This window comes from Periplaneta americana, chromosome 6 (genome assembly GCF_040183065.1).
Source record: "Periplaneta americana isolate PAMFEO1 chromosome 6, P.americana_PAMFEO1_priV1, whole genome shotgun sequence".
NCBI classification, from domain to species: domain Eukaryota; kingdom Metazoa; phylum Arthropoda; class Insecta; order Blattodea; family Blattidae; genus Periplaneta; species Periplaneta americana.
The window spans coordinates 16,135,121-16,151,782 of record NC_091122.1 but is presented as its reverse complement, the minus strand read 5'-3'; the positions used below and the strand labels follow the sequence as shown (position 1 = coordinate 16,151,782).

Here is a 16,662-nt window from a genome sequence, read left to right as displayed (position 1 = left end):
AACATCCCACTATTCATCCTCTTTTACTGTCTCAGTCCCCGTGAATGGAATTCTCTACCTCAGAAGATTAGAGGCTGCCAGACAATAACCACTTTCAAGAAAAGGCTAAACGATTTCTTACAGGAGCAGTCAAATTGAAGTTATAATTGTGATCGAGTTTAATAATTTAGTTTAATTTAGGTATGACTATCATTACTATTACTGTTATTATTATTATTATTATTATTATTATTATTATTATTACATAATTATTTTATTGGTGTTGTGGAGATAAAAAGAATTGTCATTGTATTACATTAATTATGTATTATATTGTCTTGTATTGTAGTATTGTATTGCTTTGAATTGTATTGTATTAATTATGTTATATTCATAGCATTGTAGTAATTTTCTATCATATTGGTTGAGTGGAAGAGAAAGCCAAATGGCCTTACTCTGCCAGTTAAAATAAGCCATTATTATTATTATTATTATTATTATTATTATTATTATTATTATTATTATTATTATTTTATTATTATTATTATTACATAATTATTTTATTGGTGTTGTGAAGATGAAAAGAATTGTCATTGTATTATATTAATTATGTATTATATTGTCTTGTATTGTAGTATTGTTTTGCTTTGAATTGTATTGTATTAATTATGTTATATTCATAGCATTGTAGTAATTTTCTATCATATTGGTTGAGTGGAAGAGAAGGCTGAATGGCCTTAACTCTGCCAGTCAAAATAAACCATTATTATTATTATTATTATTATTATTATTATTATTATTATTATTACTTGGAATCACAGAAGGCGCTCCTGAAGGGAAAAGAATGTCCAATTTTGTTTAAAAGAAGAGGGAGGGAGAAAATAAATTCAGAAAAAAAAAACACGTCTTAAAAATACGCGAGTAAATACGGTAGAAAATGTCAAACTTCACCCTGCATATTTGAGACAGTGCATGGGATATTATTGTGATGTTTGTTCGCGGAAAGATAGGAATAGTAGAGATCTCCTGTTGTAGATTTAGAAACTTTATATACTTTAGCGTTGTTTTTCATTAAATCGCTCACAGCTTTAACGTCAATCTCGTATTGTGATGCGAAATGAACCGCGGTTTTTCTTTTCTCAATTATTTGCATTTTTATTTCATACTTAGCTCAGTTGGTAGAGCAGCTGGCTACGAACTGGAAGGTCCGGGGTTCGATCCCAGGTGGTGACAGGATTTTTTCTCGTTGCCAAACTTTCAGAACGGCCCCGAGGTTCACTCAGCCTCCTATAAAATTGAGTATCGGGTCTTTCCCGGGAGTAAAAGGCGGTCAGAGCGTGGTGCCGACCACACCACCTCATTCTAGTGCCGAGGTCATGGAAAGCATGGGGCTCTACCGCCATGTCCCCCAAGTGTCTTCATGGCATGTTACGGGGATACCTTTACCTTTTACCTTTACATGGGATATTATGGTTCGCAGGTTTCGACATCTGGACACAATGGTGCGGCTGAAGGCGGCCCGGGAAGGCAACCAGTCGCCGTCGCTGTCTCCGGAGAGGGAGAGCAAGTCCCCGAAGAGATCCCCCATCATGCCCAGGAAGACGTCCCCGTCCAAGGAGCAGTGAGCACGCGACGGTCTGCAGGGTGATTGCCAGCTCTAGGCATCCCATTGTGTCTAGGATATTATTTCAAGTACACTAGGAGTACGTTACAACCCTGTTTCATAAAACGAATTCTTACATGTGATGGGCGAAAATATGTAGATATTACCAAAGTAACTTATTATTGCAAAAATTAGTAATGTGTAAAATTTCAAACCAAATTTTAAAATTTCAAAATTAAACAAAACTTTGTGGAACAGGAACAGGCCAGGGGGCCAAATCCGTGTAGTATCATATGATGACGCATATCGAATATAATGGCAAGATGATACATAGACCACATGTTTCTTCAGATGAAGTAGCGCAAAATTTCACGGGGTAATGTAACCTCGTTACTTTTGAAATTCTGTTCTACTACAGGCGGAAACGATATATTACTTATTAAAACTTATAGACAGCAGTGGCGCCGACAGAGGAGTTTCGGAGGCGAAGCAGCGTCGAGGTTAAAGGCTGGTTCACAATAAACCGGAAACGAGAATCGGAACGAAAACGAAAACGGTAAAATTGTTAAAATGTGTACATTTAAATGTGAGCATTCACAATTAACGAAAAGCTTGCCGGAGCCCGGGATCGGGAACGAAGAGTTGGCCAAGTTTCAACTTTGGCGTTCACGTTTCCGATCACAACCCACTAGATTCATTCTATTGCCATCTAAAAGCTATTTTGTCGTCGTATATTTTGTAGCAAGAAGACCGTGACATAACCTATGCATTATTTTGTTCTGTGCTGTGCATCATGGAGCAAGTTTTATTTGATGAGATTTTAATATTGAGCTTTGAGGAAAATCCTCGCGTTTACGATAAGCGGCGCATCTCGTATAAAGATGAGAAAATGAAGGAGAATACGTGGTTTTCAATAACTGCATCTTTGAACACCGATCGTAAGTGAATCACATTTTATTACTGTATTGGTTGTATTACACACTACATATTCATGCTGCAATTCAATAACTACTGTTGTGTTCATTTTTGTTCTATTACAAATGTTTCTTCTCTAATTATTTTATGTTATAGTAGACTTAAAATAGGTTATGATAATAAAGATGCATGGGCATATTTATAGTACCGTACCTAATGAAATGTTTCAGATGAAATTTCTAAGTTTGTTAACCTGTGTTTATGTTGGCTGTTTGTACTCATGAGAGAACGCCATTGGTTAATTACACACAAATAACATCAGAATGCGTAATATCAACTTTACATATCGTTATTGACATGCATACCGATATGGATAGCCGTCTACGTTCTCGGTTTATTGTGAATCAAAAATTGTCATATTCCCGTCCTCTGCTTCTTGTTTTCATTCTGGTTCTCGTTCCCGATTTATTGTGAACCAGCCTTAAGATGCTGCGCTGTTTATTTTCCGGTCGCCGCACTATAGCCCTGGGATACACCAGCCTCTAACAGAGGAAAGCACGTAGGATCTACATCCCTACTACTACTACTAATACCGATTGTCGGCAGAGGTGGGAGCTTTAACCTTCCGTTACCTTGCGGGCCTCCATAACCTGTAATAGGGATGATTTTATCTTTCAATGTTGAGTAAATTTTTACACTATTATCGTAATGCCTGTTTAATTGAACTTCACGTACTGAAGTACAGGTCTTGCTTATAGCAAACCACGACATTTAAGGCCCAGTACACGCCACAAATGCTTTTAAAGTATGTGAAGACTCAATCAAAGAATCAATGTCATGAACATGTAAAATATGCATTAAACTGTACAAAATAATGAAGTTAAATAAAAATAATAAAAAGCATGTGTTTAAAGATATGTGACATTGAATGAAAGAAGCAATGTCGTGATAATGCAAAACTTCCTTCAACAGCAGAAAAAAAATATTAAAAAGAAAAATGTGAGTATAGAGATCCAAACACGGGATTTTTCGCATGCTACTCTACTTGATATCCATTACGCTATGCTGACTTACTGCAAAAAAGCTGAAGTTGACAGGTAACTTTTTTTGGAAAAACGTCTGACTGTCTACAACATAAACTAGATACCGGTACGTAGAATTCTCCTCTTCAAACCGTAAACTTATGTACGAGATTTACTCAAGTATCGGAATTCCCCATAATGACCTCATCTTGATAGTTTTCATTGAGCGCATTGACATGATCAGTTAAGAACGATATGATGAGAAGTATCATAATATTACATCACACGCCTCAAGACACTCCTACAACAGACCGGACATGTCACACACAAACAAATCTGTTTTTCTTATCATGGTCATAACATGACGCATGGTGTATCTTACACGGAGGAGAGAAACACACGAACACACGCATCGTGTGTTACTGAAGACAAGTAATACAAAAGTGTACATTTAATTACAGTTAACTTTAGTTAAGAACTAGGTATAGCTCGCGTAAGAAACGATTACCGAAAAGCAATGGTGGCGTTGCTGTCTGTTTTGACGTGTGTATGTAGGCACGCCGAGCGGGGAGAGGTGCGAGCCGATGGAAGTACTGTCTCTTCCAAGAAGATGAACACATGCGGACATGGTTGTGGAAATAAAGAACGTAGCAAGAGAAAAATTCGATGCTAATTAAACGCGCAACATATGTTTACGAATGAAATAATAATATCGTGCGATACAAGACACGTATTCACATGCAATGGAACAAACTATAAAGTCGTGATGTAACTATCACACCGCAAGACTGATTGCATCGATGTCATTTCTCTTCCGATTGTACTCTTGAATATCATCAAGTTATCTCGTGACCTTTCCTCTCGCCCGCTCTTCCTTATCGCAGTGTTTGATTCGCATTCCTTCCGTCGGTAATCCGTGGTAGCGAGACCTATACTTACCTAGTAATTACAGTTTAGTAGGCAGAAGAAAAGAACTAATTCTAAGAATAAGAGAGACGGGAAAAACGTCGTTTTTGCGTTTGCAATCACAAGAGAAATTAAGAAATTTCACTTACATTAAAAGAAGAACTAATTTCAAAATGTATACAAAATCATTAAAATGAAAATTCAAAAGAATACATTGCAGGAATGAAACCGAAAACAAATCCGAAACAAATTCTAACATAACAAGCCAAAAGTAGGCATGACTTCGTTGCGTACTACAAAATATTTCTACAGCAAAACAAAAACAGTAGATTAAAACAAAACAGAAAGTCCTCTCGAATGCCCTAAGCAGCATAGCCGATATTTTGATGATAGCCGTGTTCTCGAAGTGAAAAAATTAACGTAGATACTATCTAAAATAATAGAGCAGGCTATCTAATCTTAATCTAAAGTTAAACACTTCATAGCCTCAAAACAACTACAATAATAATAATAATATTAACATCGTATTCAAGCCACTCCAGGGATTTCCATTGTACTTACGTCGAATGACGCACACAATGTGAGCTACCATAATAGCGGATGAAATCACTCGAACAAGAAGAAGAATAAGAACAAGAATAAGAAGAGAAACAGAAAGAAAATAAATCCTCAGATTCTTATTCGGCTAAACTCTTCATGGACGCTTGTGTAACTGACCGCCTTAAAATCAGTTCTTCAAACAAAATCTTTGAGAAATATTCCACAAGCTTTCAAGACAAACCGAAATAAGCTGAAGAAAACATGGCACAAATTGGCATGACAGCTTACGCGATACCAGATCGAAATGGTCAGCCAGATTAAAACTTTGTGTAACGCTCACGAGAAAGTAGAGGTTCTTATCGAAAGCACTCACATGCCCGCTTGTAGACGGGGTTCGTCTGCGATCTGGTAACCGTTATGAAATTTCCCGATCTATCTAAATGGTATTTTGCGTCCACAGGGCTACAGCAAGCATAACATACTAATTAATGATCACAACGAAGAAAGGCAAATCCACCTCTTCTACGAGTATATTCAACATTAAATGCTGAAATCAACTTTCGCTCGGTCGGTTTAGCTATAAATTATAGGTTCTCAAACTCTTTTCCTCCGAGTATACTATTAATTCAACGTGCTGAAGACTCAAGTATCACCTAATGGAAAAAAGTGTAGGAATTTACCTTGAATTAATATACTTTCATATTTGAATTTATTAGAATTCGGTATTACAAAATATGTTCTTAATGAGAAGCACGGTTTTTTTTGGTGATACCATGTTTTAATATCAGAAACATTCGTCGAAAACTTTCTTGAATCTCACGCCATTTTCAATTTCTGCACTAATTCTTCAAAATCACCTAAGAAGGATACTACTTTCACATATTATATTGTCGTGAAAGGCGAAAAAATGACGAGTACTGATTTTACCTTTCAATAAAAAAAAATCCAGCACATTTGTTGTAAGATAAAAGATGCCTTAAGGTCACTATCACAAATAAGTCCAATTCACTCTTTTTTCTCTGTACCAGAAATAGCGATATGTTTAATGACAAAATTAGAGAGGCTCTGATTAGGAATAATTTCAAGGGAAAAATTGTTCCGAGCCCGGGTATCGATCCCAGGACCCTTCGCTTAGTGCACAAATGCTCTACCAACTGAGCTACCCAGGAACTACACCCGACACCCTTTCAATTTTTTCCTTTATATCCACATACCTCAAGTGAGCTGACAGGGCGCCAGAAATCCAACTTTGAGTGCACACAAACTCTGTGTGACTTGAATTGTGGTTTTGTTAACGTACCTACAGTGACATATATATTATGCAAATCTGGCTTTCAGGTTTAGCTCCCTGTGAAGCAGACTTAAATAACTTCAAGGAAAAAATTCTTTCGGAGCCGGGTATCGATCCCGGGACCCTTCGCTTAACGCACGAATGCATTCGTGCGTTAAGCGAACGGTCTGATTAGGCTTTATCTAAACGAAAGGCCGATGTCTCTGACAGCCCCGAGGTTTGTGACAGATAGCTGCGAGGTCTGTGACATATAGCTTCGAGGTCTGTGATACAATGTCCCGACATTATCCCTATAATTTCATACATGATACGAAGTGGTGTACAGCACGATTATTTAGTCCTGACAGTCGCCGGAGATGTGCGCGTGGGACAGGCGAGTCCATTAGTTACGCCAAGGGGTGTTTGGTTTATTCACTCGCTTGCCGTTACCGACTGCTCGCCCTTATCTCTACTCCGGAACTCTCCCCACTCCTCCGATTACTTCCCCTCTTTCGCGTCGCTGAGCTGTCAGGACTAAATAATCGGGCTGTACCCCAGCTTAACTTTCACCCAGAAATCTTTCAAGGCAAAACTTTTTCATCTACTTTCGAAAAAATCGATACATTTATTTACCCAGACTTCTGAACTAATATATTCTGTAAAGTAGCTCCGGAACTCTATTATCAAATACGGAAAGAGCTCATGCATTTAAACCCTGAATTCAGGATTTAAATGAATATTATTTTTGTCAGAAAATCCTTTATGATAAGGAAGCATCGACATTAATTAGTTTTTAGGACAATGAAAACACAGAAGCCTAAAACAAACCAAAGATATTCGTCACTGTCGTCAACACTATAACTGAGAAATTGTCGGTTGGTCATATTGTAAACTGACTAGAGAATAGGCTACTTGCAGCTCTCACTTCCAAATGAAGTGACTGGTTATTTATTTTTAGAAATTTAAACGCATACCACTATCAAAATCCGCGCACCACAGTTTCAGAATCCTGCTTTAGATAAATAAAAGCACTATCTTGACTAGACATGTAGAAGTAAAGATAGCGCTTCAGTCTGTCTGTCAATGCGTATGATGTCAAAAGATGTTTGCATCTTAGGCAATTATTTCGTATGACTGTAATGTCAGACATAATTGCTCAAAATTTTAGCAATAAAAATTAGCGGATTTCTCAAACGAGATAAGCAGTATCTTGCGGAAATGCGGGCGTGGTAGACAAATATAACAGCCTGATAATAAAACGCTTCAAAACATAACCTGCCTCGTTTTACAAAAAAAAAGCTAAATGTCAATGTTTTCAAACTGACAATTAATTTGTGATTTCAACATTAGACGTGTTGTCAGAATAAACATATTCTCCTCACATTATATTGTCCATTCATGCACTACTGACAAATGCCAATTTTAGTGACTCGACCAGTTTAATATGCCTAAATGGTGTACTTCACAGTCTACCGCTGGTGTAAATCACGCACTACCTGTGACCTGAAAAAAATGGGTAATTTAGAAATTTCCAAAAAAAAAAAAAAAAAAAAAAAAAAACAATAACGATCCCTAGTTTATTCGTAAATAATTTGAGTCTGAAACTTTTTTCGGTGGAAGTGGCAGTTATGATTTGCAATGAAAGAAAACTGTGCCTTGTGCATCCTATTTTCTTTTAAATATTCAAATTAATTTAACAACAACTTCAATTTAAAAAGCAGTCCTTCTCCCTGCTATATTTCAGTATCTTTATATGACGCCAACAGTCAGCTATCTATTTTCAGTTGTTACATTTCATTAAAATGATAGCCACCGGCATGGCTCAGTCGGTTAAGGCGCTTGCCTGCCGGACTGAAGTTGCGTTCGGGCGGGGGTTCGATTCCCGCTTGGGCCGATTACCTGGTTGGGTTTTTTCCCAGGTTTTCCCTAACCGTAATGTGAATGCAAGATAATCTATGGCGAATCCTCGGCCTCATCTCGCCAAATATCATCTCGCTATCACCAATCTCATCGACGCTAAATAACCTCGTAGTTGATACAGCGTCGTTAAATAGCCAAGTAAAAAAATAAATTAAAATGATGTCACGTCCCAAGAAATGTGAGCAACCCAGGAGCATAGCTAGGGAGCCAAGATATGAACTATGCTTTTGAGATGTGTTAAAGGTTTCTTTTAGCAGGAGAAACTAATACTCTTCCCCTATCTCGCAGTTCATAGTTCTTGTCTAGCCTTTCTACCTAAATTAACATACTGAAGACCTTCCTCCATAGTGCAAGATTTGTCAGGGTAGGAGGGCAAACCTTGTTGATATGCTGATACAAGGACTTCGACGTGGAATATAAAGGCCCTGTATGAAACTCAATTTCCAGCATCGTGTACACACATTCAAACCTAGCCAAATCGCTAGCTAACTGGCTATCTTGGAAGTTTTAGGAGCTCAAGCCATGAATTCGCTATTCCGCCATTTATCAAGCGGCTAAGAAAGTACTTATTACTAACGTAATAGCTGTTTGTGCAACCAAAAGCGACACGTAACATCAACGTTTTGTGATAACGTCACACTCAGTATGTATATTGCTTACAACAGAAATCTGTGGGCGAACACAAGTCCTTGCCCACTTTAAAAATGGCGGTTCCGGCCTCACTTCCCGATGCGAATTTAGCGACCTAGATAGATTCGAAATGTGTGGTCGTGTACATGAAACCATTACATAATCTTGGAATCCGTCTCCCACAAAATATTACTGAAATACAACGCAAAGTTCAAAGGCTTAAAATTAAAAGGTGCTGGTAATCACCCTGTAAATAATAACCCTAGACCAAAGGGGCTGAGTCCTGCCATCCTTTCGAATTCTCTTCTTGTTTGTCCCATCACAAATTTCGTCATTTTGAAACGTATACGTGGTGTCATTAAACTTCAAACTACAAAATATGTAACATAAAACAAGTCTTCCGTTGGAAAGACAAGAATAAATACGACAATAAATTGCGACTAAAGGAATCAATGATAACGAATAAGAAAACAAAACATTTAAATACACAAGCCTGTAAGCTCGCCTCGAAACACTTTACAAGTTTTCCCCTTTAGAATATTACTTTTTGAGAAAATGAAAAAGAAATGCTTTATTTTTTAGATTACAGTGACAATGTTGAAAAAATAAGCAAGGTCACGTTCATCTGTTTTTATTCCCACGAAAAATACCATTGCAAATAAACCACAAGCGTAACGATCTTCTTTTGTTTTCATATTCCCAATTTACGACCACCATGTTGGTAAGACAACAAAACCACGTGGAGTTGAGTTTAGAAGGCTGTGTTTACATCTCCACGTCAAAGAAATTTGCGGTTTAAATGCACAACCATCCAAGTGAACGCCAACACGTAAACAATTGCTTACTCTTTTTCCTCATGCATTAGGCTAGATAGTAAAGCCTCGTGTCGAGGAGAAGCTGTTGACGATGGAAATCTGCAGCTTTCCATAAATCTTTCCAACAATCTTCATAGATTGGGTATTTGTTGTTTATTCTGCTATGTAATTATTTTGTGGCCCACTAGTCCATAATCGTTCAATTTCTCCATGGATACGATATATGTAATACACCCATTATAGGCCTACTTTCGCGGATTTAAAAAAAAACTTTTATAGGCTCTGGGGCCAAAAAATTTGTCGTTTGTTTACTTACACATATTTATTTAATTTGCAACAACTTATCTTCAGCTTCTTTGGCTTTAATAACAACTCCAGAAGGAATTTCGGTTTCAACAGATCCCGACATCATTTCCAACATAACAGAACACTGTTTATTAAATTCAGAGACTGGTAACTTAACAACAAAGAAATTAAATAATACCATCTTGCAAAGCCTCCCTCAACGAATAATTTTATTCTACTTAACTTATTCATTTTTTTTCTAGTATACACAGTCCCTAGATACCAAAACAAAACACGCTAAACAAGACATACAAACATAAAGCGAATTTCTAACTTAAAGCTCTTATCAAAAAGTTTTAATTTATTCAATTGCGGACTAGTATGCTACAAAATAATATATGAACCTTTGAGGAAATTTCATGTTTAAACCTAGGCCTTCGGCAGCAACCCCGTAGCCCTCCCTATAAATATCTTCATTTCGCCCTTGATACATAAATTACTACACTTCCTTCTTCTTATTTTCGTCATTTTTAACGCATTTTATTTTATGCATTTTTGTTATTGCCTTAAAAAAAAAGAATGTATTAGGTATGAATTCTTTAAGATTGTTTGAACCAAAATGCAACACTGTTACAGTATTTAATCATAGTAGTAATTTAGGCCCAAGAATATATAACAAATTTATATTTAAATATCCTAATCTTGTCAATTCTAATAGCTCTAGTATTAAATTTAAAAAGTTATGTACGGATTTTATAAAAATTGAAAAATTGTAAATTTAAATTTATATACTATAATTGCAAATTGTATTGTATAATTATTAATTATAATTGTATTGTATAATTATTAATTTCAATTCAGGAATCCGCCCCTGAGCACGAGTTCTACTCTTTCAGGGGCGAGCTAAAGTTTCTTTGTAATTTTATATTTTATGTTACAATTATTAGCAAAATAATAAATAAATAAATACATTCTTTTTTTAGTTAATACTTGCATACGGTACTAGAATGTATTTTCCTGTTTGTGATTATGTATTCAATGTCTCTTTTTTATTATATTTATTTATTATTATTATTATTTTTTTTAAGTTAATACTGATTGTGTATATGTATTCAATCTCTCTTATTATTATTATTATTATTATTATTATTATTATTATTATTATTTTAAGTTAATATTTGTATACCGGTATGTATTTTTCTGTATGTGATTTGATCCTGGTTGAGTGGAAGAGAAGGCCTGATGGCCTTAACTCTGCCAAGGAAAATAAAACTATTAGCCTATTTGTATTCACTTTCGAAGTTCTTCATAATTTATCTTCATTTGTTTCACTAGTTTCGGTTCAGATTTGTAATTAAAAGTCAGCGATGAGTAAGAAGTACCAAATAGAGCTGTGGGTCAAGTTTCTTGACGTGATACATAATGTTTTAAATACATTTTTGTCTTCAATAAAGTCAATATTTCTTGTTTTCTTTCATAAGATATTTGAGCTTTTCTTTACCAGGAAGTCGACTTTCTCAGTCCGGTCATGCCAGTATGGGCTGGAAATGTCATTTTCTTGTCCTTTCCAATAGTTGTAATAACATTTTAATATTCTCGACCGTAGATGTTACTGCATAAAATTATGGTATTGCTGCTTTTATAGCACATTTAGAGACAAAAAACAAATCGGATTTCTAAAAAAGATTGAACCATATTTCATAGCATCCAACTCGCATTCGGAGTTATCTTAAATCTCCCAACGGCAGAGATTCTACTGAAGTCCAGCACTCGTATCGTGGTCGTTCAGGTGTGTGCATGGCCGCAAATTTCCGGACGCAGGGGGTGAGCAAATGTTTTGGTCTGCTAAAAAGTTCACCTTGGTGTATGTGTACAATTTGACGCAATGTGCTTGTATCACATCTGTTCATCTCTTAAAAATGTAAATAAACGAGATTCGCAAAGTCATCGATGTGTGGAAGTCATTTGAGCCTTGTTCGCCCTTTTCCCACGTTGGTTTCGTCTTTCTTCACGAGCTCCGTAAATATCTTACATTATAAAATACTTGGGGTGGGGGGCACAAGCAAGAAACTTACATTTAATAGCAAGCAGCTGCAGCTATCATTTTCTCACAAAGGAGGTGGAATATCAGCATAGTTCCACGTTTCGCAAAACGATTTTGGAATCACAGACACAAAATAGACTTTGTAACACAAAACACATTAATTACTTTAATTAATTTTTGCACAGGATGAATCAAAAGTCTGTAACCACATAAATATCTGCCATATGCTTGATTTTCGATTACTATAGGTGTTACCAGTATTTGTAAGACCAAATGCTCTACCAGTGATACATTCGATTCTAGATCTCAGCTATCTCAAAAGCCACAATTTTGAATGCAACTTTGAAATGTTAAATGGAAATGGGGTCATGTAGGTACTCAAAATAATGTCAAATTTTCTGAGAAAAACAATGGCGCAATCCGTTTTGAGATATCTCTAATCGTTTTCAAGTTATTTAAAGATAACTGTAATAATGACACAAACATTAGTTACTGCATCTACAGGTATGTTGTAACATGGTACGGTACTCAGGAGGCTTTGGAAAAGGTGTTTTTATGCAATTCTGGTAATTAACTTTTCCTGCTTTACTGTTTGGTTAACCTGTGACAGTTTCAATGCATTGTTGTGATTATTTGAAGCTTTCCTATAACAAATTTCTTGATTTTCGTGATGACATTATCGAAAGAGGAAAGAATTGATATCATTCTTCATTCTGGTGGGTTAAGCCTCAGGAATGTTGCAGCAGACTGGACGAACAGTTCTCTGGACATTGGATTGATCGACGTAGAGCAGTAGAATGGCCAGCCATGTCTCCAGATTTAACACCCCTTGATTTTTTTTTCTTTTGGGGTTACATAAAGAGCTTGATATATGAAGAAAAATTGAGAATGTGGATAGAACATTTTGTAGCATTTCCGGGGTGACTTTAGCACAGGCTTCGATTGTACGGTTCTTTAAATGTTCCACATTCTCAATTTTCTCAATAATCATAACCATGGGTGGGCAACTCGTGCTCTCAAAGTGTGAACACAACCTGAGTCCAGGTATAACGGACTCTGTATGCTGTTCTTACAAGAAACAAGTTTGCTCGCGTCTGCAGTAAATGGCGGCTCGTTTTAAGTGAAAAACAATATAATCCCCAGATCATTTTCCTTTAGTGATGAGTCGAAAGAGAAAGATCCTTTTTTATTAAGAAGAGAGGTAAAGCTTATATTATGTTATATTACACTTTCTTACGCATGACATTTTATGTTACAAATAAACATAGTGAAGGTTTTAGTAAAGAAATACTGTCTAGATCTGCTTTAGAATAGCTAAAGGTAAAAATGGGATATCAACAAGATGAGACTGATATCAAATATCGTTAGCACGTTGTGCGTGCGAGTTACAGAATTGCACGACATATGAGAGACTAGCTAAGAGCATTTATGGATAAATTTGAAATGTGGCAGTATCATGTAGAACATAGACAACTTCATTTTCCTTGACTACAAACTATCTTGAAGAGTGATAAGAAAATCTTATCAAATATAAGACCCTACTTCAAGCCCTACAGCAGAATTCATTGGTAAGTTTGGAGAAACAGTGACAATTGACAAAGAATCGAGATTTTTCTGAAATCTTTTTGGCTTACAGCCGATAGAAGATTCTGAAAGTTTATAGCTTGAATTGATAAATCTACAGAACAGCACGCCACTCAGGTTCCAGCGAAATCAGGAGTCGAACTGTTCATAATGCTGCCTAAGTCAGAATTTCTAAATATACTTCTTCGATATATACTGTAAGTTATGTGCTTGAGTCAGAGTTTAATACAAGAAAAAAGTGTTAGAAATAAGTTTATATTTCATCTGCCTTGACATGTAAAAAATACTTCCTTGAATTTGCGATTGTTTCCGAATACTCTTTAATGTATAAACACTTGTAAATTCTCGCGTTCTATGTTTCAAATAGGACATAATAAAAATATTAACAAGTAGTTCAATAATAAATAAGTGTTGCAGTTATGTTTGTTGTATCTTGAAAAAGTTGTATTCAGTTTGTATTTCCAGTACTAAACTAATTTACAAAGCTAGGAAATAATATAATTTTATTATGTGTGCTTAGGTACAGTCTGTCTAAAATTGCTATAATTATTGTACCATGCATCATTCTGAAATTCAAATCATGGAGTAGATATCACGACCACCTGCATGAGCCGCCAGAGCACATCGTGGCAATGAACTGCTTTTGCAGCGAAACTACAAACAACTTGTAACTGCTGCGGCTGGCTCCGTCTGTCTTTCTCTCTTTCAAGGTTTTTTAGCACTTTGTGAGCACGAGTTGCCCATCCATGATCATTACCAACACCATTATCATTACATCACAATCAATTCCCCGATCACAACATCGCCACCATATACACACTATTACTAATGTGTTTAAAGCTTCCCCGTTCTTACGTGAAAAATACGACTAATTACAGAAATATGCCTGCTGTGCACACGGTTATTCCTCGCGATGACTTAACATTTCTGCCCGCTAATGGCTCCTGTATTAATTTTATCCCATTGTGCCTCCTTCTCTTTAAAACCAGCCATCTCGCCTATCATTCATTTTTCAATTCTCTTTTGTTATGTTTTCCCACACTTTTGTTGCACCAACATATTAATGACGCAACCATTCCCTTCGTCCTGCAAATATTACGTAATATGTTATTTTCTTCTACATTTCTAGCCGGATTCTGGAAGTAGCCACTGTCCAAGAGCACATCCTGGACACAGCAACTACGAGTACATCAATATCAACATTTTGTAGTTCTGTAGCTTGATCAAGTGCTGCATTTATCTTTACAGTTCAGTGCACCAAAGTTTACGTTTTCCATTTTTTTTATATTTTACAATAAATACCACTTCATTGTTAATTATTATAAGCCAATGTTCTACTTCTTATTAAAAATTAAACGTTACCATTTAAAATTATCGGAAAGTATTTTAGACAGCAAGTGATGCAATCCTAGGAAAACTCTTTTCTTAATGTTAAGTCCCAATTAAGCCACTAGCGTAACTGAGGCGGCATGCTCTTGGAATTGAGATCTGAAACTGCTCTCGGGCGTTGGTTCCAATTCCCGCTTAGAACGATTACCTGCCTGTGTTATTTTTCCTAGATTCCCCAACTGTAAGGCGAATATCAGGTAATCCCATGCAAAATCCTTAGACTAATTTCGTCAGATATTCTCTCGCTATCATCAATTCTCTCGACAAGCAGAATAAGTTTTTTGGATGCGGTATATTCAGAACTGAAAAAAGTCTCCAATAGTCCTTCCTTTCAAAACTCAAATTACTCCACATACATTCACTCACTCACCCACTCTCTTTCTCTATCTCTTTCTCCTCCCCTTCTCTCACTCTTTCTTTCTCTCCTCTCCCCTACCCTGCTTCACCCCTCCCCGCTCCCCTTCTCAGGTCGTATATAGGCTATAACAAAATTTCGACTAATAAGTTATAGGATGCATTCAGTAAACACATAATTGCCACATTATTTTATTAGACAAGCGGCTTCCTTTGTGCTTTGATAATTTTTTTGCTCTCCTAGTTATCCACGTGGAGGTGACAAATGCATTTCATTTGGAAATGCTAAAAGATTATTGACAGAGATATGATGCTGCTTTCTTTTGGTTGGAGCGGTAAAGGAATTAGCAACATTGCTGGACATCCACGTGAAGATGAAAAATATTATGTCATTTGGAAATGCTGAAAGATTATTGGGAGAGAACTAGCGCCGCTTTCTTTTGATTGGAGCGGTAAAAAAACAGACAGTTCAGTATTACCTAACAAAGCCTCAACAATGCCGTAATTAAACATAAAAGAAAAGGATTCGCTCTGATGACTATACAATGGACGCGCCGACTACATCAATTTCTGGCAAAATAAATAACATTTCAGCTGCTACCGAGTATTCTCAATATTCACACTTCAAAAATATCATCATCATCATCATCCTTCACGAATTAGGCCTCTGTAGACCTGTTTCGGCCCCATCTAGCAGTCTTCTTAAAGGTCTTCCTGGTCGACGATGTCCTCTAGGTTTATACTGCATCATAATTTTTGGGATTCTTGAATTTTCCATTCTTCTTACATGATCTAGCCAATTGAATTTGTATGTGATGATTTTTTCTTCTACTGACTCTACTTCTAATTGTTCTAAAATTTCTTCATTCCTTTTTCGGTCTAAAAGAGTATATCCTGCTGTCCTCCTCAAATATTTCATTTCCGTTGCTTTGATTCTGTTCGCGTCTTTTTTCTTTAATGACCAAATCTCGCTTCCGTATAAAAGGGTGGGTAATGCTAGTGTATTATATATTTTTATTCTTGTAGATTTTTGTACTAATTTAGCTTTTAATGCATTGTTTATTATTCCTAGAATTTGTGTAAATTTGGTAATTTTCTTGTTCACATCTTTTTCATTTTGATAAGATATTTCACAACCCAGATAATTGAAATTTTGCACTTGTTCGAGGCTTTGGTTATTGTGTATTATCTTACTTCTGGCTGGGTCTTGTCCTAAAAATGCCATTACTTTTGATTTTTGTGCTGAAATTTCCATCCCAAAATCTTTTAATATTTTATTTAATGTATACAATCCTCTTTGTAAATTATCCTCTGAATTGGAAATTACGACTTGATCATCGGCATAGAGTAAGGTATTTAATGTTAGAGCACTGGTTATTTTGATTCCTGATGTGTAGATTTGGTTC

At 36.1% G+C, this 16,662-nt stretch overlaps 2 protein-coding genes across 5 annotated transcripts in view; one reads left to right on the top strand and one right to left on the bottom strand.

The window, feature by feature from the left end:
- Positions 1–7,801, top strand: part of LOC138701056 (aromatic-L-amino-acid decarboxylase-like) — a 170,141-nt gene extending 162,340 nt beyond the window's left edge. Inside the window, exon 14 of the mRNA XM_069827604.1 lies at positions 1,460–7,801. Within this exon, the coding sequence (XP_069683705.1) occupies positions 1,460–1,604 (145 nt within the window). The 3' untranslated portion in view covers positions 1,605–7,801. The remainder of the gene's footprint in view (positions 1–1,459) is intronic.
- Positions 1–16,662, bottom strand: part of Rpp25 (ribonuclease P protein subunit Rpp25) — a 366,206-nt gene that overhangs the window by 227,752 nt on the left and 121,792 nt on the right. The gene's annotated exons all lie outside the window — the stretch shown is intronic.